The sequence below is a fragment of the Ursus maritimus genome, unplaced genomic scaffold, assembly GCF_017311325.1.
Source record: "Ursus maritimus isolate PB19 unplaced genomic scaffold, ASM1731132v1 scaffold_22, whole genome shotgun sequence".
Taxonomy (NCBI): Eukaryota; Metazoa; Chordata; class Mammalia; order Carnivora; family Ursidae; genus Ursus; species Ursus maritimus.
In genome coordinates this window covers 5,450,405-5,474,879 of record NW_024424675.1, presented here as the reverse complement: position 1 = coordinate 5,474,879, position 24,475 = coordinate 5,450,405, and the positions used below count along the sequence as shown (strand labels likewise).

At 48.8% G+C, this 24,475-nt stretch overlaps 1 protein-coding gene across 4 annotated transcripts in view; it reads left to right on the top strand.

Annotated features, from left to right (window-relative positions):
* The window catches only part of SLC24A3 (solute carrier family 24 member 3), a 472,778-nt gene that overhangs the window by 38,062 nt on the left and 410,241 nt on the right, over positions 1 to 24,475 (top strand). For all 4 annotated transcript variants that reach the window (XM_040637939.1, XM_040637940.1, XM_040637942.1 and 1 more), the window contains exon 2: positions 21,485 to 21,613. In XM_040637939.1, coding sequence (XP_040493873.1) covers positions 21,485 to 21,613 — 129 coding nt within the window. The remainder of the gene's footprint in view (positions 1 to 21,484; positions 21,614 to 24,475) is intronic.

Genomic DNA, 24,475 nt, shown 5'->3' with positions numbered 1-24,475 from the left:
ACAATCAACTAATGGACACAGTCTATACTTGCATAGTTGCTGGTTAATTATTCAAAGCATGTTTCATCAAAGCCAGTCTCATTTCTCAGCATCTTCTTTCTTCAGGGTTTTTAATTCACCTGGGAATTATGGCTACTCTACTCTAAAGAGTGTGTTAGGGTTTATTTAGAATCAAATGTCTCTGCCTGGAGCGTTAAATTCCACTGAAAAACTGCTTCAACCGGAAGAGAGGTGTGGCCAGAGGGAGAGGTTCATGATCTTAGAGCTTTAAAATTTTTTAAAAAATCCTTTTGAGATTCTTTGCCATTAAATACATTACATAGTTTTGGCAAATAATGTATTTGCTTAAGAAATCCAAAGCACTCTTTTTTTTTTTTTTTTTTTTTTTTTAAATAAAGCAGCTCTCTGGCTCCTAGTGGTGATGGGAACCAAACGCTTATTGAGCTCAGAGTGTGCCAGGAGCTTTTCCATATCATCATACTTAATCCTCATAATAGCCTTATAGGATAGGAACCATTTATCTGCATTTATACAGTTGAGGGACCTGAGGCCTCGGCAGGAAAATTAAGATGCCCAAGACTTAACATCTGTTAAGTGTTAGGTTTGAATTTTGAGTTTTTAGTTTGTCTTATTCCACAGTGCTTATAGTTTTCTGTGTAGAAATGATTGCAGATGGCTGGCATACTGACCACTGCTCACCTATCCTGATCCCATTACAGACATCACCAATTGATAACCCATTTATTCTTCCTGCCTTATTCTATGCTGCTGTCCATAAAGATGCTGAATAGAAAATCCTTCTCACGCCTCAAATGTTTGAGGATGTCTGGACGTAGGGAGGCACTCGTACAGCTGCTGGTGGGCAGCTTTCAGGCCAGTTTGGCCACTCACTACTGAGGGCCAGAGGTGTCCTCCCCCACCCTTCCTACTAGCATTTTCCCTGTGCTCACTGTTTCTATATTTGGGATTCTAAGAGAGAGCTAAAGTGTTCTCTGTGGAATAGGCACAGACGGGAAGAAAAACAATTATGAATTTAAATCCTGTCTTGGTTTGGGTTTTCCTAAAAGCAGACCTTTACACCAAGGACTTGGGCACAAGGAGGTGATTCGGGACTTCTTCCAAGAGTGAGACCAAGTGGGGGAAGGGCCCAACACAAGGTGCCTTCTTCAGCAGAATACTGCTGTGGGCAACTGGGGTCCACGCTAGATCTCTGGGAGGCCGTGTGGGACATGCCTCAGAGGCAGGAAGCTGGAATATTTATCCACCATATCCACTCCCCTACTGACGGACAGCTGCTCACCCCCTGTCCCCAGAATGAAATCTTCTACACTTTTCAGTTGCCTCTGTGCTGATCAGCCTCCCTTGGTGCTAGGGAAAATGCTCAGGCTGAGAAGCTGGCAGGTGCAGCGCTGCGGCAGGGAAGTTTGGAGCGGACCCCACACCAGGGATACTTACACAGGGGCCGTTGGGGCCTGGAGTGGGGCTTCTCCAGTGCCTCCTCCAGCTGACATCTGTTGGGTGATTTTCCCACATGCTGGGCTGAAAGTTAACCCGATCCCACTCTTCTCCCTTTAGAGAGTCCCCCAGATTCTTTATATCCTGAGTGCCTAATGTCATGGGATGGATGGACCCCAAATGGCCTATCTCTGCGGCCAAGCTGCATTCTTAGTGGTTGCAACCCAGCCGTGCGGGTTTGAAATTTATGTTAGTGGTTGAGTCCATCAAGGACAACGCAGAGTGCTGTGTGTAGCTCCTAATAGATTCCTTGTTATCTTTTACAACTTCTTCGGCAAGCATTGTTCCTCCTGACACAGCGGGCCGTGTCAGCCAGAGCGAATGTTATCCCAGACAACCACGAACTGAAGACCAAAGAGTGTTTTGGCCAGAATAACTGGCTTTGAAATGGAGCCAAACAGTCTTTCAGCAGTGGGAGGGGCATGTCCAAAGCAGGGGGATCTCAGATGACCTTGGCACCCATGAGACGCTTAGCTTTGGGAGGCCCTTGAAGTTGCAGGTAGCAAAAATCTCTGCCCCCAAATCTTGGAGTAAGAAGAAGAAGCCATGGTGGTGACAGGGTAACGATGTATTTGCGGTAATAGGCGCTAATTAACCTGGACGGCTGATTTTAATCATTGCTGTCATCTGCTGAAATCAGCTAGCTGACAGAGTGGTTCAGTTTCATCTTTTCCAATAGGAGGGTATGCAAAAACTGTTCTTTCCCCCTTCTCACTCACTTATTTTTGCTTAAGAAAAACCAGCCTGAAATGAGAACAGAGGGCACATTTCCAAGAACCCCCTTACGGTTTCCCTTGAGTTGACTTGGTACCTTCTTTTGTGTGTGGCTGTGTCTCACTGGATCACGTGAACCAGGCAGAGAACAATTCCACATTTCCTGTTTGACAGTTTTTTTTTCCCCCAATGGGGCTCCCAGGATAAACTTCTCTGGATCCTCCAGTAGAGCTTCCAATATGGGAGAAGGGACGGCGTATACTTAGAACTAATGTGTTGGTAGCTCTGTGTTAAATTCTGAGGAGATCCATGAAGAGGTGGTACTCAATTTCATAATCTCATGGTAGGAGCCGTATGTGCATTTAGATTTATAGAATTACGCAATCGGTGCTTTGCATCTTGGAGTGAAGCAAGGTCATGTGGAAACATCTGGAGCAATTCCTGGATGCTTGGTCTTCCCACGGGATGAGGCAATAGTGCTGGTCCTAATATGTCTCCAGGCAGTGGACAGAATGGTATCATTTATAGAAGGCATCCTGGCATTTGCCTGGCAGTCTGTGGGCTCCTGTGCCTTTTCCTATAGGAATAGGTGGAGGCAAGGGACAGACCTGAAGCTTCACATCCCCTGGGGGTCCATCTGGAGGCCCTAGGGCCCAGATCATGTCCTGGAAATCTCAATCTGTGACCCAACACGTTGAGTGTAAATGATCTGCTACTGTTGGTGTTTGGAGTTTGTCGTTCTTAAGGTGTTTCCACTATGGGAGTGGTATGAAATTATTTCAGACCCTAGGGTCTGATGATGGAATATGTGGCACATACTAATGAATCCCTTGCCAAGCGTCACCCTGGCCCAGCCCCACTGTTACCCCCAGGGCCTGAGCTCTTCTGAGCAGTCAAGTTGGAATCCTCTGGGCTTCCCAGATCCTTAAGCCACGGAATCTGGCATTCACTTCTCTGATTGTTTCGTGGTTGTGCATTTTGAGTCATCAGCATCTTTCCTTGTACGAGCCACGTCTATACATCCTTCGTGGTCTTCTGGGGAGCTGTGTAGAGCTGTGCCTCTCCACCCATTGTCTTTCCAGGCTCTCCTTCTCATGCCACATCCCCCTTGTCGGGTACTGACAAGGGGCCCAGCCCAGTTTGGCAGCAAAAGGAGCCAAGGGAAGTGTATGAAATGTTCCTTTCCTCAAAGAGCTTCTGGAACGGGTGGAGAAATGAGGCATTCACATGTGAGAAAAACACAAGATCTGACATTCCAGAATTAAATGTGAGCAGGAGCAGCCTGGAAGTGGGAGGGCGAAGAAACGGGGCTTGGGGGCAGAGAAGGAAGGTGTCACAGACAAGGAGGGCTGCAGGCTGACCGCCGCTCTAAGTGTGGTGCGGGTGTGGATGGTGGGTAAGAACGTGCTGCTTGATAAGCCAGGGGCCTCACCGTCCTCTGCTCACGGTCAGGTCCAGGGTGCAGGCCCCATGTCTGCCAGAGGCCCTGTGGGAGAGAGCAGGGAGGTGGGGACTGTGGTGCGGGCCAGGGAGCTTTCCTTGTCCAAAGGGGAGTAGATGCTCTCCTAGGTGTCCACATGGAACTCAGGCCCATTCTGCCAGGTCTCCCAGTTTTTCAAGAGAAGCTGGAAGTGTGGCTTTCTCTGTGACATCGGGGAACTTTTATAACATTGTCTGAGCTGAACTCAACGCATCTGTGCTGCTCTCCTGCTAGACGGGAACTCTGGCCTCTGCCGTCACAGTGTGCTCTTTCCGCAGGGTGGCAGTGCCCGGGAGCCTGGTATCCCCCCACTTCCCACTGGAACCAGAGCCCGGCTGCCTTTGTGCGGCCACCCCTGGTGCCCCGAGGGTTCCCAAACAGGTCATGGGATCCCGGCTTCATCCTCAGTGCAGGGGGAAGAGAGCTCCCCTGTGGGGAAGCTGCCTTTCCCATACTCAGTGGGCTACTTGCTGTCTTGTTGGACGGGGATCTCGGAAGCTGGCAGTGGGGTGGGGTGGGCATGGTTTTGGGGACAGAAGCAGTGAATCCAAGTGTTGTGGTCTGTCATTTCTTAGCAACAAACTCAGCAGCTTGCGTCCCAGTTTAATAAATCTAGACCTTTGTGGCTCGTACAACAAGCGTGATGACAAGTAATAATAACTCAGAAGAAAAAGGAAGTTGTGTTTTTTTTTTTTTTTGTCATTCCTGACTCATGCCTCTAGCATGGGAAATCCAGGCAAGGGTGGCCACAGATGTTCTCTGGAGATGGAAAGCACAAACCCAGAGGTGGTACCGCATGGACCGGGAGGTCTGAGGGGGTCCATCTAGGAGGAGGACGCTCCACGGGAGCGCCCCGGGCTCCTCAGATGTCCCAGGCTTCTTGAAGGCATGTGGTGGTTAGGAGCCTGGATTCCAGAGCCAGACTGCCTGGGTTCAGATGACTGCTGTCCTGCTTCCTAGCTCTGTGACCTTGAGTAACTTACTTAACTGTTTGTGCCATACTCTATTCATCTTTAGACACGAATAATAATAGTAATAATAACAGTGATGATGATGATACCTCCCGTGCACTGTTGTGAGAATTAAAACTGCTGTATGTGAACCACTTAGAAGACTCTGGTTTGCAAGAAGCGTTTGCTGTTATTAGTTTTGTTCCTATACCTATACCACATACAGAAGAAAGACGTACCTTCCCTTGCCCATAAGTAGTAAATGCCTTTGACTCCCTGGGTGGGCACCCACGGGGCAGCATTATTTATAAGCGATGGAAGTTCATTGACTCTCATTATTCCAGCAGACATCTCCTCCTCGGGTGTGTCCCTATCTCCTCCTCTCTTGAACACCCCATAAAGTAGGGGATGTATATACCGTCCCTCTGTCAGGGGGTTTCAGGGAAGTGGAGTGGCTTCTTTGCAGCAACCTGTCAGTTTAATCTTTGTCACCCTTTACCAGTTGTTGCTTTCTGGAGTCAGCTCGTCTGGAGTGGTGCTTTCTTTAGGGAGAAGATGGGTTTGAGCTCTAGACATCTCAAACCCACGTGTCCCCAGGCCCATCCAGTGGCACCATGCTTCCTCCTCACTGACACTTTGGGCCACATAGGGAGGACAAAGATGAAAACCCAGCAGGCCAGACACTCTCCTCTCTCAACAACACTCCAAACCTGGCTGGCCATAGTTCTGTTTTCAGCCAGGGTACAGGCCCAGTGGGACAGCGGCGGGGCACCCAGCCACAGTCACCCCCCAAAGAAAGCAGAGTCAATCTGCACTAATACTGGACTCACCGAGCACTTGAAACGCGGCTTGTCTGAGTGAGACATGCCGTGTGCGTAAAATACAAAATGGCCTCTGAAGGCTTAGTACAGAAGAAAAGAATGTAAAATAGTTCACTAATAATTTTTATCCACACAATGGACTATTATTCAGCGATTAAAAGCAAGGAAGGCCTGACGGAGTGTGCTAAGCCATGGATGAGCCTCGAACACATTTATGGGAAGTCAAAGACGCTGGTCACCAAAGACCACATACTGTGTAATTCCACTTATATGAAATGTCCAGAGCAGGTGGACCTATAGAGACAGAACGTACATGATGATTGCCTCGGGTTAGGCCTGGGGGTAGTGGAGAGCGACTGCTGATGAGTGAAGGATGTCTTTTCAGGGTGCTGAAAATATTGTAAAATTACTCACGATGATGGTTTCACAACTCTATAAACATACTAGCAACCATTTAATTGTACGCTTTACGTGGCTGAATTTTATGGCAGGTAAGGTAGATCTGAAAAATAGGTGGTAAAATAGTTTTTATATTTATTACATGGTGAAATGATAATATTTTTGGTGTATCAGGTTAAGTAAAAGGCATTAAAATTAATGTCACCAGTTGCGTTGTACTTTTTTAACGTGTCTGGGAGAAAATGCGAAATTGCCTCCGTGGCTCACGGTGTATTTCTGTTGGACTGCACCGCACCGCACGTTCTCGGAGGACCTTCCGGGTTCCAAAATTATATTCTTCCACAAAACGATCCCCAGGTTTGGACTTCTGATGACTCATCTGGTACCATGGCTAAAACCCAACTTGAAAAAAAGTTCATTTGGGTCTTTTTTTAAAACCATTTGCAAAAATAGGTTTTTGGAGAGAAATCCTGGAAGGAGGCACAGAGTCACATAAGGTGAGCCTGAGCACGGAGACTGTCACTTTCTCCTGTCCCCATGAGCCACCAGAGCCATCTGTAACTGTGGACAAGGCTATTTTAAAAAATTTACAATCTAAGCCTGAACAATGGTTTCTTCAGTCGATCCTTCCTTTGCAAAGTTGACTCTGGGGCCATTGCTGCCCAGAGGAATGGGCAGTAAATCCCTGGTCGGCAATATGGCTTTAAAGGAGCAAGTGCCTGGCTTCCTTATATCGTTATGGCCCAGCCGGAGACCACAGGAGTGTCTTTCATTCCCCCAAAGGCTCAGTGTCAAAACACAAACGTTGGCCCCCAGTCTCATGCATAAGGAGGGCTGAAGATGATCTCTGGAAGTGTCTTTTGGCTTTAGTCCCCCCAGTAGCTGTTATTCACTAGATGCTGGTTGTCCCTTGCCTTAGTGGGCCATCACTTACTCAATGGTGAGCCTGTACCCCTCACCTGGGCCTTGTGGTTGTACTCCATCCACACTGCCCCTAACTGCCTGAGGGCTTCCTCTGGCTCCTGGATCCCGCTGGGCCCAACAGAGGCCAGTCTGCTGCCTTTTGCTGGGTGCTGTAGGGAAATGCAGACTCCCGAGTAATATAGCTTTGTGGAGATACTGGACTCCTCCAAGAACAGGGAAGTATCAACGTGCATTAAAAAAAAGTCCCTGGGTGTGGCTTGTATTTCCCCTGTGAGGGGGTCTTTCCCTTTTGCTCCTTCAGCCAACCCCTAGAAGGCTGGCAGAGTCTCTGAGGCCTTGTCAACTTCTGCATTCTTCAGCACCTGGTCTTGCATAGGTCCCTGTTTAGAATGTTATCCCTAAACTCTACCTCTCTTTTGATCTCTCTTCATTTAAGTGGTCAGTGAAACTGTTCATCATTTTGGGGAGGCCCAGCTGCTGGAGGCCGGTACCCCTGTCCCACCTGCTTCCGCCCCTGTCATCCCACGTCTCTGGATGAGCTGCTTTCTGCCCTGTGAGCTCTTGCCCATTTCAGCATTTGGGCAAGGACTTGCAGAAGCAAGGGCTTTCTGTAAAACCTGTTTTGTCATTTCTCCAGGGAGCAAGGCAAAAGTAAACTTCTTTATTTCCTGGGCTTCTTTTGAAATAACTGTGGTCACAGAGACATAGTCATAGAAACAGTAATGTTGAGGAAGAAAGAGCGAACACTTTCCCATAGCTTTTCCACTAAGTGTGAGATTTCCAGCGATCTGCAGAAAAAGAATAAGCAGACACAGAGCTTGCACAGAAGGATATAGCACAAGAGACAGAAAATTCGACCAAGGCCACTGTCCACAGAAATCCACAGGGTGGTTTCCAGGACGCTGGGCAAATCATGTCAAGGCCCTGTCTCGTCCTGGCAATAATGCACCGAAGGAGCGTGCCTTGTCACCATTTTAACATTTTAACATTAGCGCAGCAATAGGGCCCATGTCATGATTAAATTAGGGTCAGGTACGTTTTCTTGTAACAATGATATCCAGAGGAGGGATTGAAAGTGGAGCCGCTCGAAGATAATCTGCCTCTGGATCTCCCAGGAGAGGACACTGTGCTGATGTGGCTTCGCTACTGAGGGAAGGCCTCCCCAGCCCTCTGATGAGAAGGCACGTCAGACTGTCTCCAGCAGAGGGAAGGAAACAAGTGTGTAGCCAGCCAGGCAGCAAGGCACTGGGATGTCCTGCCTTCAACGCCTGGGTGTCTCTGGAGCACAGGCTCTGGGGTTCACGAGTGTTGGTTCTGGAATGGAAGGCTTCCACCCGCTGGACACTGCCAGAACATTCTCTTCTCCGCGACCGTACATTTGGCCACTGTGTCAGTACCAGGCCAGGTGTTGTGATCACCCAGCGGCCAGCGCCCTGCCCCGCCTGGAGGGGTTCCCCATCCACATGGCTCTTGGCCACATCGCTATGATCTTTCTTTTTCTCCCTCCCAGAAACTATAAGGGGGGATGGTATTGATATTCATGTACCTATGGTATCTTCTTTAACATTATTTCCCCTCCAACATTTTATATGAAAATATTCAACCATAGAGCAACATGGAAAGAACACTCAGATACTCACCACCTAGACTCCACCATTAACTTTTTACTATAGTCACAACTTTTTATTTATTTATTTATTTTTTGCCATGGTGAAATCTAGCCCTAACCCTCCCATGTCTCAGATGGAAACATGGATGGGAATATAATGCAAAAGAGCATCTTAATGCAACTGAGGCGAGAATCCAGGTGTTCTGAGTTGAGGGCAGGTCAAGGGAAAGAAAATGTTCCCTGAGTGGGAGCTAGAAGGTGGGGGTGCCAGGCCAGGCTCCGCGCTAAAAAGCCTGTGTCCCTAAGGGGATCACCATCATTCTCACAGGACGGTCCTCATGCTGACCTTGGATGAAGTGCTCCCTGCAGTCTAGTCCAAGGCAGGGACTGGACCTTCAGTGTGGGACCTTTGGCAGATTACTGGCCTAGATTCTGAGCTGTTGGTTTCTCATTTGGGAAGCGGGGATAACGACACCCACTTCACAAAGCTGTTGTAAGATGACATGAGGTATTGAGATGCTATGAAAATGCCCCCAAATGATGCCTGGCGAGGGTCACCCCTATTGTGAATACAAAAACCTTTGTATGGTGTCCAGCACATGGTCTCACAGAGGGTCCACTTATTATATTGCTGAAGGTACATCTGTTCTGTATTTAGAAACAGTAGTAGTAACAAGAGCAGGAGTTCTTGTAGAGTTAAGTAAACCTGAACCAAAGACAAAAAGAGCCAGAGAGAAAAAAATTTCTCGGTTCACACCCTGAGGATCCTCTGCATGCATCTGTGGAAAGAGCTGTTACATTCATCTCTGTGGATGAGAATTTTCTGGCTTATTGCTTCTCATAAAAGATTGAAGCGATGAGAGCACTGTCCCCTGCGGCCCTTTGGAGAAGGCCTGGGGGCATCATGGCTGTATAGGACACGATTATCGGAGCTCTGCCCTCCTGTGGGGCAGCCGCCTCGGGCATGGATGGGCACACTCCCCTCACTCGGTGACTTCCTGCTGATCACCTGGCAGTAGTGACAGTTTGTGCTTGTCATCAGAGGGGGTGGGATCAACTCGAGTCACAGAGGCAGCGTGTTCTTAATTAAGCACCAAGTCAGGATGGCCCTGCAAGCCGGGGAAGGGCTCTCTGTAGCACTTCCGGAGCCCCCAGCTCCTCCTGTGCTGCCGGCTCCTCGGAAATTAGATGCGCCTTGCATGACTTCACGGAACTCTTCGAGGCAAGGAGCCCTCTCGGAGAGGGGGGAATTTATTCTAGGGACTCCTCATCCTTGCTAGGTTTGTCTGCTGCTGTTTGGGGCCGAGAGGCAATATCGCTGACTGTGAGGCTGTCATGATGGGCGACGAGGGAAGGAGTGGAAGTGGGCCAGGTGCCACTGCTGACTCCATCCATGGTGGTTTGACCTGATGGATAATGAAGCCCCGAGAAGGGGGGCAGGACTTTGCGATGAGCTTTCACTGCTTTTATTGGGAAGCTTTGTGTCTAGGTAGGCTCATCTATGGAACAGTTCACGTGTGTAGGGCAGCTTCCAGGAAGAAGTTCGTGCTGTGGGAAGGTCACACAGGTTAGAGAGTTGCACAACTATGGTTTGGGCTAGAGCATGATATTTCTCGAAATGGTACTCATTATCTTCTTAACAAAAGGCTTAATCTGGTATATCAGTCATGGCGCTTCATGCTGTCAGAAATAAACAATTCAGAATGCCTATCACATTGGGGGATTTTTTCCGGAGGGTGTATCTGCAGGTAGGCCTATCAGTGGACCAGTGATGTCCTTAGGGACCCACTTTTTCCCTCTCCCTTTGCTTCCCTTCTTTATGTGAGCTTCATCCCAAGACCAGCTTCTCCCTTGGTGGCAAAATGGCTCTACAGGTTCTAGGAATCGCCTCTTCACCTAGAAGGAGAGAGAAATAGGACATGAGTAGCTCTGTCTGAAGAGTGAGAGGCATTCCTTCCCAGGCTGTTGGCAAACCTCCCCTCAATGTCTCACTGACCTAAATAGGGCCACTTGCCACTCCTGAACCAGTCTTTTTGGTTGGGCCCATCCCTGGAGATGTGGTGGGGTCAAGCTACCCCTTCTCCATAACTTGCTACTGCTACCCAGTTGGGGAAGAGTGGAAGAGGTCTTGAGAAAAGGACCACAGTGTCGATGATATCTATCTTGAGGGCCATTTACCCTACCACTGTGTCTGTGACCCCTCTGCTTTTCCACCACCCACTCATCCTTCTGCCGTAGAGCGACTTGGATGTGATTCCAGGAGTGAAGGGCATGCTTCTCTGTTCTCAGAGTCCCTCATTCCATCACTGCTTCTCAGCCTGTGTGCATATGTGTGTCCTTTTGTTGACCTCTGGTCTCTTGTTTCCTACTTCCTTCACGTTTAGAAACACTGGAAGAGGCCTTTTTTTTTTTTTTCTTTCTGGCATCCTGTCAGAGGGCTTCCTGACCTTGGCTGGTGGTGGCTGTGATGGATGGGGTCTCTCTCAGCATTTGAAATGGCAGGGCCTCACCTTGGGAGAGCACTTGGGCTGGAGGGAAGGGTGCAGACAGGTGTGCATGGAGCAAACTGCACTGACTGTGATGAGGAACCATGTGGCAGGTCCTAAATACTGAACCTTGATTGTTGTTTTCGGCGGGACGTTACTGGCAGTCTGCTTTTGTCAGGATTCTGGAAAATAAACAAAGCCTGATTCTTTAGGCAAACACCAAATCCATAGAAGTACACTTGGGGGGCTTCACTGGGGATCAGGGCAAGGGAGGTGTTGCTCTCTGGCTAGAAGGTTAGAAGCAACCCTGCCCATTTCTCAGGTAGCAGATGATAGCCTGGAAGGTCCTGTGTGCATCCTGACCTAGTCTGGCCATTCGTGTATTTTTCTCTCCATCTTTCCTTTCCTGATGCCGATCTCTGACTTGGGACTGAAACCTGAGAGGGAATGAACGGATCCTATCTTTCTTTCCACTCAACCTTGTTTGTCTCCAATGGATGGCTTCAGTTTCCAACTTGGAAAGGGGCAAGCTGTGGGCCAACGAGTAGGAAAAAGTGAGAAGAACCAAGTGGCTTTGTGCTTAAATGAAAACCGCACTGGCTGTCCTTTCTTTGGTCCTGTCCTTCTCATTGTGAGGCATCAAGAGAATATTTTAGTTCTGGCGTCAACTTCCCTGGTGAGAGAAGAGAGAAGGAAAAGAAAACATTATTGGAAAATCTACATATCCATGGCTCTGGACCAGTCACATCTTCCCACTTGCTTCAAGAGGCGTTCTTTCCAAGATGAGGCCAAGGTTACCTTTGGTAGCTGACATCATTTGGTGTCTCTCAGCCTTCCCGGATTCTAGCTGCAGCTGCGGTGGATAGTTTGATGTGAGTTCAGACTCTTGTTGCAGTGGCCTGCAAGCATGGCCCAGGGTCTTTCCCAGCAGGTGGGAGCTGGCTTGGCCCACTCCAAGTACAGCCCAGAATTTGTGGGGGTTCATGCTCCTGGCGCAGCCCTCAGCTAGCAGGCCATGGGAACCACAGCCTTCTTCCTTCAGGTAGGCATCCTGGATGCATCTCTGAGCTTCTAGTGGGTTTGTACCCTAGTTTCCAGCAGAAGCAGCCTCCATAGTGTGTCCTTATATAGCTAGTGTCCCTTTCCCTGTCTTGCTTTCCACTCTGCCTCCCTCCTCTTACTTGGGATCCCCTTCAGAGGAAACTACTTGCACCCAAGTCTTTACCTCAGACTTAGCATTTGGAGAACCCAAAACAGGACACCTCCAACATGGTAGACGTTGCATTGCCATCTAAAGCTTTACTGTGGTGTCACAGCAACATTTGAAGCTTTTGTTTGTTTGTCTTGGCCAACCTCTGGCCATTCATTGTCTGGTCCTGGCTGACAGGGTATTTTGGGCGGGTTTGTGCAGACTCTCTTTCTCTACCATCAGTGGCCAGCCTTCATCCCTTGCAGCCTGTACTTGAACCCCTTATTTCCCAAAGTCATCTCAATCCTCATACGATTTCCTAATGCTCTCTTAGCTTTATTTGGTTCATAGAAACCATTGGGAGGCTCTGTGTTCATGGTAGGATGAAAGACATTTATTCAGAGAAAAGAAGGAGCTGAGAGTGCACCCCATGGACATGGTGTGGATGAAGGCTAGGGAAGTTTTGGGGACTGGTGTGTGATACAGATGTGGAGGTTCTAATATTTTCTTCCCACCCTTCAGTGAGTCATACAGCCCATCCTCTTGAAGTGCATGACTCTGAAGGATGGGAACAGAGGTACCATGGGACCCTGTTAACCTTTGGTCAGATGACTCTACCCTGTATTTAAAAAAATATTAGCTCAAGGGACTTTAGAGGTTGGATCATTCATGCCTTTCAATTTTCAGATGCAGCAACTGAGATAAAGTGACTTAGCTTCTCCAACAGCCTGGAGCTAGTTATAGAACTGGCATAGAATTCCAAGTCACCAAATGCCCAACATGGTGAATTCCTGTGACCACAAGCCCTGGGGTCTTGGAACAGACCCACTTGCTTTATTTAGTAGGGCAATGAAAGAAGATGGAGCGATTTTGAAAAGAGAAACTCTGAAACCAGGTTGCTGGGGCCAGATCTTTCGAGCCTTTCCGAGGACTCTGAAGATGGATCTGGGGAGGCAGACATGGCAGGAAGTGTCTCAGGGCACCCGCCCAGGACCATGGGGGCCAAAACACCATCTCTGGCCGCGGTTTATGTGGTGCTCCATAAGGGGCCTTTCCAGTCTCTGAGGGTGTTGAGGGGTCCCTGCATTTCTGACTTCAGAGGTGGAGAGACCAAGCTGGGAACCGTACTGGGAACTGTGTAGGCATGCAACGATGTCTGTGAACAAGTTAGCAGTAAAATAGTGCACACAAGTCAGCTGTTTAAATGCAGCATTTCATGCAGTATGAGTCTGAGGTGGGCCTTGGAAGCTGCATTTCTAGCAAGCTCCCAGGCAACGCTTTCGTGGCTGGTCCCAGGACCTCTTTGAGGAGCAAGGCTGTAATGTGAACAGTTTTGTCCAGAAACCTGGAAATCCTGAATTTCTGGTTCAGGATTGCCACTAAAATTCTTGGCCTGTCATTGAAACATAATCCCCCTGGTCAAAGGGCATGACCCCTGAGGGATGATACAGAATCCCCCCGGGGATCTTTTCCTAGGGATTTGTGGATTACTCCCAGTCCTGCCCAGATGGTGGCTTGAGTGAAGCACAGTAACACTGTGGCTCTCCAGCATCACCTGAGTTCCAGGCCAGGCAGACACAGGGAGGAGGAAAACACAAGCAGGCTGGGTATTCCTGGAGCTTACATACAGATTGGAGGGTGGGGAGGAGCAATAAGGACGGATTATGATTCTGTCTGTGATATGTAATCTGAAGGAGGAGTAGCTCCTTTTCTGGGAGCTTGTGGTGAGAGAGGTCCTGGAAGATCAGGGAGGGCTGCCTGGAGGAAGGGCTTCCCTCTGGAAGCAGTGAGGGACTCAGTCTCACAACCAGGCCTGCCTTGTTTGGCCATGGCGGAGTCTGTATCTGGGGCTAATTTGGACTCTTGGCTCATGCCTTTGGTGGTACCTTGGGCAGGCCCTTGTCCCCAAGGCCACTCTTACAGGAGCTGAGCCAGCCTCTGTGGGCCTGGGGTGGGTGTGTGAGCTGGGCTTGGGGTGAGGAGGGAAGGGAAGGTGCAGCAGGGGTGGGGACTTTGCAGCGGAGTAGAGAGATAGCTGGGCCTTCCTTTGCCCCTCCTATGGGTTCGTTTGCCTAGGGACTGGTAATGGGACCGGTCTTTCTGATGAAGGACGTAATTGAACACCACAGCATGGTCTGAAGCCCCAGCAGTCTGCTGTGTGCTCCCTGCCCTCCCTTTCTCCATTGGAGGCCCTGGCTTTCCTGCACCCCTCAGTCTAGCAGTGGCAGGCAGGGACCATTTCCCTCTGCCCTGCAGGCTCCCTGTGTGTGTTATGCTGAGAAGACTGCCCCTTGTGCCCTGGGAGCAACGGCTTAGGCTCCAGTGTGCCCCATGTGGTTTCTGGCTCTCCGGGCTTGAGATCCGCATTTCCATCCAGCCCCCAGGAGGTGCCCATGCTGTAGCTAACCGACCACCCTGCAAGAGACCTCCAGAGAACAGGGCATCAATGGCAGTGCCTGCCTCTGGGGCAGGTGTTTCGAGGTTACTCTTCCCTTCTGAGTGAAAGGGTGGCCCAGTGGTGGGACCAAAAGGCTTCCACTTTCAACAGGGTTTTTGTTGAGGTGTTATATGCCTCAGTGCTGGGAGGTTTAAATTCAGTGTGAAAGCTGTAGCCTGTGAATGCCGTATGTGGTTGGAGTGCAGGAGAGGGGAGATCTTTACCCAGCGCACTGGGTTCTCAGGGTCCCCCACGCATCGGACAGTGTGTATAAGCAGCTAGAGAGAGGAGAAGTTTAAATAGAGTGTGTGCCCTTCCCGCCGCAACAAGGCCTCTGGATCTGCCCTTCTCTGTTTTTCTTTAAGCTTGAGGCAATGGAGAAGAACCAGTGCACAGCCTGTTCAGCCTCTGGCTTCTTCCTCTCCTGGTGGTTTTGGAGAGCTCACAACCTCTCCACAGTTCGTGTTCCTTTCCAAGGACCAAGAACAGTACAGAGACACACTCTTCTTTCAGCTAGAAAATCCATGTGAAAATCCACGTGCAGAAAACCGGCGCCTCCATTGCCCCTTCTTCACCCCCAGAGAGTGAGAACCACTGGGCTCACCCTCGAGAGACTCTAGGAGTGGGGTCAGGAAGGGGGCCATGTGGAGGGTGCTGCTGGGGGCCGGCAGATTTCACCCCTGCTCACCGAGTCTGCAGAAGGCGGTCTGCTGGCTGCGGGCTTATGCAAACCTGACCTCCGACCCCGGGGTGAAGACCCGGGGCGCAGAGAGTGGAGACAGCTGTGTAAACTGCGGGGTGGGGTATTTATAGCCATGGTGAGGAGCGCTGAGCCAGCCTAGAGAGCCAGAGCCAGTTACTGCGGCCATTGGCTACGTCTCTTGTTCTCTGTTAACTGAGTTCTCTGGACATTATTTCTTCAGTTTTTGTATTAGGCATTCCAGACTCAGTTTCCTCATCTGCACATGGGGGGCTATTGCCCCAATCCTCTGGGCATTTCAGAGTGGTGGCTGTCTCCATCCAGTGTTCAAGAAGAAGTGCAGTATTCCAGTTTTCAGGGAGGGGAGAGTTAACACAGCCTCTCAAAGTGAGCCTTGCTGACCCCTTGAGGCTGTGTCCCCTGGGCTCCTTGAGCTCTGGGACAAGGTGGGATGCGCATACCTGGGCTTGGGAGTCAGATCTGGGCTTGAGTCCTGGTTTGGCCGCTCAGCCCCATCAGCAGCAGCAGCGGGGCGGTGGAAAGGCTGCGGAGAGCATGGGGTGGTGTGGTGCATAGGCAAGGGGCACACAGGCCAGTCGTGATGCTGCTGCAGCATGCCCGCCCGTCTGCTGCCTGCCTGTGTGTCTGCGGGAGTCCCCTCCTCAGAGAGCAGACGGCCCGCCTCTCCAAGGGGTCTGGGGCCAGTATTTGGGAAGGATGGAAGACCCGTGGACAAGGGTACACACAGGAGAAAGCATGTTAATCTTTGGGAGAAGGCTGAGATCTGGGGGACCCAAGGAAGTCCATTCTTGGTGTCAGAAAACTTTGGGTTCTCCAAGCCCCAGTCCCAGGGAGGAAGAAAGGGTGGGGGAAGAGAGTGCGAGTGAGGGGGGGTTGGTAAGAGCAGGAGAGGGTGAGCACACAGCTCTGTAATGGAAACTTGGCACCCAGCCTCCACTTCTTTCCTTCCTTAGCGCATGTGGCTTGAGTCTCGGGTTGAGAACGTCTTCCCCTTTCAGCAGGCACCCCGCACGGTCTCCATGGCCCACTCCTGTCCCCCCTTCTCAGGGCCTGCAGTCATCCATGCTGCCTTCGCCGGTGACACATGACATGTGAGCCTCCTGCCTCCCTCCTCACACGCCCCCTCCCCCCGGACTAATTAGGCCAACATGCAACTTCCAGGGCCCGGCAGATGAGGAGCCAAGAATGCGGTGGACAGGCGCCAAGTGTTTTTGTTGACATTGCTCAAGTGCAGCTTTGTGGAGCAGCCTCTGCCGGAGCAGAGAAGTCCAAGGAAGCCGGAGATGAGTGAAGGGAGAGCAGGGAGAAACCCAAGTGGGTGCCTCTTCCATTCCCCTCTGCCTTCCCCACGGCCCACTCTCTGCCCCTCCTAAATGCAGCAGTAGAGCCCTCCCAAGTCATGACCCATGGGACCGGCTTAGTCTGTAAGAAGGCCACACTGAGTGGAGCGCCATGCATTCACTGGGGTTTTCGGAGCCGTTTTCTTTTCTGTTTGTGGTGGCTTCGTGCAGTGCATGCCTCGCCACTGTTCCTGATTGTTTCCAAGGAAATGACCTTTTTGGAAGTAGGTTTAGGGAGACTGTCTTCACCCCTAACCTGTTAAAAGGTTCAGGCTGCATTGGTGACCTGCCTCACTGTAGCTGAATAATGCAAACCAGGTGGACTGCATCTTCCCCAGGGATCAACCTGAATGTGGCCATTGGGTCACCAGACCTGGGTTCAAATCCCCATTCTGCCCCTCATTGCTTGCCACGGGACCTTGGGTGAGTCTTTGAACCTCTTTGTGCTTTGATTTCCTTATTTGCAAATGGAGCTAATAGCTCAAAATAAGACTGCTGTTAAAATGAAACATGGATGGAGTGGAAAGTTCTTCACACGTAATAGACACTCAATTAATGGAAGCCATAACAGTTATTAAATGGTAGTTGGTGTAGCTGGCTATGGATTGGCTCTGATTTTAGGCAAATCTTTTCTACCCTGACTTATTTACTCCAGAGGTAGGTCGACCGAGCACCAACTGCCCCTGCCTACCTCACCGGAATATTGTGAGGACAAATGGAGTGTGGTATGATATTGTTACACTTGCTTCTCTGTGGGGAAGGAAGTGAATGCCGTACTAGCTGTCATCACTCTGATTTTCTCAGACTCTGGTCTCTGCATTAGTAGTTCAGTGGTTAGTGGTCAACTATATTTTTGTTGAGATAAAAATTTGTAGGTTTTGGAATCCAGAGGTGCTGCCTTAATAGTCTCTAATGCCTGAAGATATTGAATCATTATGTAAAAAAAAATCCTCTAATTTTCTGCTACAATAGCTGGCTTTATTTTTACATCTCTTAATTGGTATCAGCTTTTCTTTCAGAATTACAGAACCATGGAAACTTGGCCTGAGAAAGAACTTTGGAAGTCATTGGAAGGGACACTTGCTTCTTTGCAAATCTTTGGAGTCTTCCTAAACATTCGGATTGCAGTACCACAAAGCACTCTTCTCTGACCCTGATTATGACAGCAGGACAGTGGCCAATCTGTGGATCCATAGCGCCACTACCTTTGGATCCCATGCAGGCTGGGAAATGCCATTGGTGCCCTGCCTGTATCTCTTTTTCATTCTTGCCTCTTCAGTGCTCACTGGTGCTTGTTTAATGGTTAGCAGCTGCATCTCTTTGTTGAAGGCCTTTTCCTGGGCGCTAGAGCCCACCGCAGACACCCACGTGCCAGGTTGAGGTGCCAGGGAATTCATGTCCCCTGGGAAGAGCCTTCAACCGTTGGCAGACCAGGAATAGGTGGATACATACCTAAGCTTGCTCACACCTGAAGGTCTGAGATACCTGTCTACTCTGACCCCCAGAGCTGTCCAGGGAAGCCAAGCTCTAGTTGTCTCATTTTGGTGACTGGCTTGAAGTGTACCGTCTGTTGGCTGGCGCCCCTTCCCTGTCCCATGTTCCTGTTCCCCTACAGGTGCTTCCTGGGATCACCCCTACCCCCTATAGGAAACACCTATGTTCAGATCCTCATTTCCGGGGCTGCTGTGGAAACCCAGCCTGAGACAAACAGGTTGTCTTTCTCCACACTTGCAGATCGTTTGTGGTAATATGGTGCTATATTCACATTTTAGGGCTGCTTGTTGGATTTTCAGGCCACTGACCTTATTGTTTCTTCAGGAGTTTTTGAAATTTTTTTCTCTGCTTGTCACCATTCTTAATCTTAAGAATTAACTGTTGAGGTTAACCAGACGACACACATGCCTTGCTTTCACCTTGAATCATCTCTGGTACTGTTCTCTTAGTTATGACTAAACTGATGTATGTGCCCACCATGTAGGCTTCTGCATTTCAGACTCTAAACTGATTGTTTATTCTAGTTAGGCTCCACATTCTGCATTTTTTTGTGAATATGCCTAAAATAGCTCTTCTGGCTAATGTGTGTAAGTTGTAATGAGGAGACTTGATGATTTTATATCTGAGAGCAAATTCCGTTTGACTGAGGAGGACCTCAGTGCATGAGCTGCTGTGTTCTGTGGCTCACGTGAGATGCCTGCAAGCATTGTGATTTCCAGAAACTTCCACAAGTCTTACTTTGTCCATCCCCAAAGTGGGAATAGTTATTTCTTTTTTTTGGTTAATTTTTTATTATGTTAGTCCCCATACAGTACATCCTTAGTTTTTGATGTAGTGTTCCATGATTCATTGTTTGCATATAACAGCCAGTAATCAAATCGAAAAATGGGCAGAAGATATGAACAGACACTTTTCCAAAGAAGGCATACAAATGGCTAACAGACACATGAAAAAATGTTCAAAATCATTAGCCATCAGGGAAATTCAAATCAAAACCACATTGAGATACCACCTTATGCCAGTTAGAATGACAAAAATTGACAAGGCAGGAAACAACAATTGCTGGAGAGGATGTGGAGAAAGGGGAACACTCTTGCACTGTTGGTGGGAATGCAAGTTGGTACAGCCACTTTGGAAAACAGTGTGGAGGTCCCTCAAAAAGTTAAAAATAGAGCTACCCTATGATCCAGCCATTGCACTACTGGGTATTTACCCCAAAGATACAGACATAATGAAGAGAAGGGCCATATGCACCCCAATGTTCATAGCAGCATTGTCCATAATAGCTAAATCGTGGAAGGAGCCGAGATGCCCTCCAACAGATGACTGGATTAAGAAGATGTGGTCCGTATATACAACGGAATATTACTCAGCCATCAGAAAGAACAATTACCCCACATTTGCAACAACATGGACAGGACTGGAGGAGATTATGCTAAGTGAAATAAGTCAAGCAGAGAAAGACAATTTTCATATGGTTTCACTCATTTATGGAACATAAGAAATAGCAGGGAGATCGGTAGGAGAAGAAAGGGAAGAATGAAGGGGGGTTAAACAGAAGGGGGAATGAACCACGAGAGACTATGGACTCTGGGAAATAAACTGAGGGCTTCAGAGGGGAGAGGGGTGGGGGATTGGGAATAGTTATTTCAAGACATACTTACTGAGCACCTCCTCTGAGTCAGGAGTAATTTGGTGTTAGAGAGACAACAGTGGACAGAGTGGACAACATCCTTGTGCCCTCTTTCTTTCCCAAGCAGTGTTGTGAGGTTCAAATTCAACAATGAAGGTGAAGCCATTTGGGAAACTAAAATCACCATGGAAATAGAGGAATGGGTATTATGACCTTCAGCTCTTCATTGCCCATTTCAGAACACCACCCTGATATGACTAGATGGGATGCACGCTCCAGCCTTTCATGAAGTCCACCCGGCATGAATTAGGCCCTTATCTTGTACTTAGATCCATTTTCTGCCCACAGCAAGTCTGGACACTCAAGGGGTGTCCCTTGCCTCATGGCACATCTTTCTTTAGTGCTGTGCTGCCAGAAAGACCATCTTTCCTTGCTTTTTCCACATCCCAGTGGCCCTCTGATGTCCAGTTCTGTTGGTTCTTGCATTCTGTCTTACTTGATTTGTCCATAGTGGTCAAGGCCATTGGCCACTCTTGCAATTCCCTTTCTGCTGACCTTGTCTTATGCCATTTCCCATCCTCTTCCCCTTCCTTTCATGATCCACTTCTGAATTCTTTTAGTCTACTTGCTCTCTGAAGTAATGTTGAGTTCCCCACGACCTCTTCTCTTTAGTCCCCTCCCCTCTTCCAGAAGACCCCATACATCATGTCTCATACTCTTCCCTGTTTGCTTATGACCCTCCTGATGCTGTCTGTAGCTTAGCTTACTCCCCTGAGGTGTCTCCACCCACACACACACTGGCAGCTTACCTCCCTTTCCGTGCTCTGCAGACACTTCAAGCTCAACAGGTCCTTAACGGAACGTGCTCCGTTCTCCTCTCTGATGTGCCCTTCATCTTTGTTCTTTCTCCTGGTGCGTCGGTCCCTACAGTTGTCTCAGCTGGAGACCTCAGCACTGTTAATGCTCATCCCATAATGCATTCAGTGGTTCAGCGTTTCCATATTTGTGCTTTCATCTCTTGTGTATGGAAGTCTTGTTATTTGGCGTTCACTGGCCCAGACTCTAGGGATGTTCGCATGGTTCCCTAGCTAGGGCAAGCCTCCAGAAGCAGCTCCTGAGAAAGTGTTCAGCTGTGGGAGCTTTATTTGGGAGAAGTAAATGTTGGTGGGCTTGAGACAGTCATGCTGACTTCATGGACCTAATTGTGCCCATCTCTTCCCAAATCCGTGTTTAGTAAGATCACATGGGCCATGTTGAAATTGGCCATGATGAGAATATTTACACTCTGGAAATTGGCCAGGGGCTCCAAACCAGGACTTTTCCCCCCAGAGTTGGTGGTTAAACATTTTTCAGCATGTTACTGGGAGTGAGGAATTAAGGCAGGGAAGGACAGCTGTTAATATATTGTGTTTTATCAGGAGAGTTCTACTGTAGACAACTGGAGCATAATCCCAGTGGAGAAAAATCTGTAATCCAGTTTAGAATAGACACTTCACAGTCATCCCACTGGAGCAGGTGAGGTAGTAATACACCAGTCCCTACCAGTCAGTGGCTGAGGGCAGCCTCTGTTGGGCCCAGCAGGATCCAGCAGCCAGAGGAAGCCCGCAGGCAGTCAGAGGCCACATGGATGGATATGGTGATAAGGCCCAAGAGGGGAGGGATAGGCTCATCATTGAGCACGTGGTGGCTGATGAAGGCACTGGAGATTCAGCATTGGGAAAGGCCAGAACCCAGCTGTTAGTGATGTGTGGTTATGCTCTTCTTCTCCCTAGACCTCGACTTCATGGACCTCCTAGGGGAAGACCGACAATGGACAGTGGGGAGGAAGTTAATGCAGGTGAACGACACTCTGACTTCAGAAGATGCAGGACTCCGAAGCAGCAAGAACTGCACTGAACCAGGTAACAGTCAGAGCTGCTGCTGTGGGCAGTGGCTGCCATTTTCTCTGGTTATGGCTAAGCAAGAGCTGGACTCCATCCTTTCCCTTTGAGTTCTAACCCAGAGAGATCATAGGGACATTTAGGGCAGGTATCTAAGAAACTGAAAGGTGATATTCCCAGGGACCATTCAGGTGTGATTCTACCTCTGTATTGTTTTTCGAGGGCATGGGTGAAAAGGTAAGTCAAAGTCAGTGATTCTCCTAATTCTGTGCTATCAAATGTGGAGGCTGGTGCTCTCAAGTGGGAAACTGAGTTGGGAGCAGGATGGGTGAGGATGTTCTCTGGCCATCTTTGCTTTGATCCCTGGAATCCTCTCTGGCTGGTTTGTAAGCAGGAGCCTTGTTTCTGTCTCACTAAAGACACAGGGGTTGAACCATATCTTTAACTGTGTTGGTTGGTCTTCTTGGAAGAAGTGAATATTCATTTATCAGATGTCATGTTTGATATCTGTTGTGTCTTTCCTCAGAGAGATATGGAACATTTTATCTCCAATGTATTGAACTTGAAAGGAAAGCAAACACAAAGGGAATGAAGGGGACTTGGAATTGTCAGAACTCAGCTCACCAAATCTCAGGAAAGGCGAGCATCTTCTGGATGGATGAGGGCCTTGCTAGTTTAGACCAGGGGTCAGCGAACTTGACTCACAAATGGCCAGACAGGAAGTGTTTTAGCTTTTGCAGGATATATGCCATGTCTATAGTTTTTGTTTTTTAAAACACCCTTTTATAACCCTTTACACATTTAAACACCATTCTTCGCTCACAGATGGTACAGAATAGGCACTGGGTGGTATTAGGCATGTGGCTGTACCTTGCCAACCCCGACTTGGGCTCTTTGGCTCTCTGGACCTCCTGTCTGTGTGTGGTGGGAACTTGGGCCCCATGCGTGCCCCCTCTGAAGGGTCGGGCTCAACCATGTGTTGATACCACATCCAAAGGCCAGTCTCATTTTTAGTGTCTCGCTGGAAAGATATAAACAGTCTTCATTGCAGCTGAATGAACCTTAGACCTTTGAGAACAGAAGGTGCTCTGTGAAGTTGTACGTCTACCTTTCTCTGGGGGGGAGGGTGGGTAGGGGTGTCCTTCACCACCATACTAGAATTTTAATAGTGCATTCCCAAGCAGAGCTGGAAAGATTTAAAACTAGATTACCAGCGCCCACCCCCACCCCAAACCCACAACAACCCACAATGCTACGTAATCTGTATTCCTCAAGCTGGAGAATTCAGGGATTACTGTGGCTATTATTAAATGCTCTGAAGGAACACCCTTGAAGGTTAGTAAGCACATGGCTGCTCTGTGAAGTAGAAGCAAATATGGGTGTGATGGGTTTGAGTGCTGCACTGAGCCAACAGAGCCCTTTGTAGAGAGATGTACCAAGAACCCTGGTTGCTGATCTGGTCATGTAGCCAAATATTTTTCTGTATCTTCCTATAACTAAGAGGCAGGTGGTCAGCGAGATGTCAGAAGACAGGAAATACAGCATTAGGGAGGCCAGTTGGCACCTTTGGTATACCTTTGGTATGGGGAAGAAGGGAGTCACATGCAGTACAGTGACTGGCTCTAGGTTGACGTCAGCACCACGCTCAGAGCCAGTGGTGATGGAAGGGGCTTCTGTTCCCTGTTGAGGAATGTGTGTTGGGGAAGGTGGTGCTGTCTCTGTGAGTGGCATTGTTCATTGTATCGAGAAGTGTCTTTCTCAGAGTGACAGGTGTAGAAGAATAAAGCACATTAAAAGCCCTTGCAAGAGAGGAAATGACTCAGCTCCCAGGTAGAAAAGATGTCCAGGTTTTTAAAAAGAGCACCAGGCTAGCCCCTGCTGGTGTTGGCAGGGAAGGCACAGGGGGAGAGAAGAGGAAGGGTTTCTAGAGGGCAGTGGAAGGAGTGAACAAGAGCTCATAATGCTGCGTAGAGCTAGTCCAGAAAGACTAAAGACCTAGAAGGAACATTCTTGATGTCTTTGTTTGGGGGCTATGGGAACTGGGTTTGATTTCTGGGGTCCTTGACTCCGAGCCAAAGGCTACATACAAAGAAGGTGATCATGCCTGAAACAGGAGGGGTCTTTTTTAAGTCCTGACACAGCAGGGGCCTGCCTGGAGTCTCTGTTCTTCACCAATCCTGCTTTGACCACCCCAAGCTACTGTGACCATTGTTTGCTGAATGTTTATGGTACAAATGTCTCTAACTGTGCTGTCCAATATAGACACTCTGTGGTGACTTAAAGTCAAATTAATTCAAATACATAAAAAATTCAGAATCTCAGCTGTGCTGGCTACATGTCAAATACCTAATAGCTGTGTGTGGCTCGTGGCTACCATATTGGAGTGCACAGATAATAGACCATATCTATCATCACAGAAAGTTCTACTGGACAGGCAGGTCTAGAACTTCCAATTGTCTTTGGACATATCTCCTGCCTTCCCAGCTTAATTATAAGCACCTCAAGGTTATCAAGCAGACATGTAGATTTGAGAGCCCCATCTCTTCCTGGGTTTTTGGGGTCACCCTCACCTGGATTTGAATCCCAGCTTAGAAGCTGTGGGCTTTGGGCAAAATAGGCTTTCTGAGCCTCTGTCTGCTTCTGTGAGAAACTGAGGTAATCACTCTGACCTTTCATGACTATTGCGAGGATTGGTAACGAAGTCATAAGGTATGACCAGCTTAGTGCCCTGTGTGTGATAGTTCTATAGTAGGAGCTCACTCGTGAATTTCTCATTGTCTGCTGGGGGCAGCCGTCCCTCCATTACTGGTGGGTCATGGAACTACCTTCTCCAGCCCTTCCTCACAGGAGTGGGCACATTCGGCCCATCTGGTTCTGTCAATA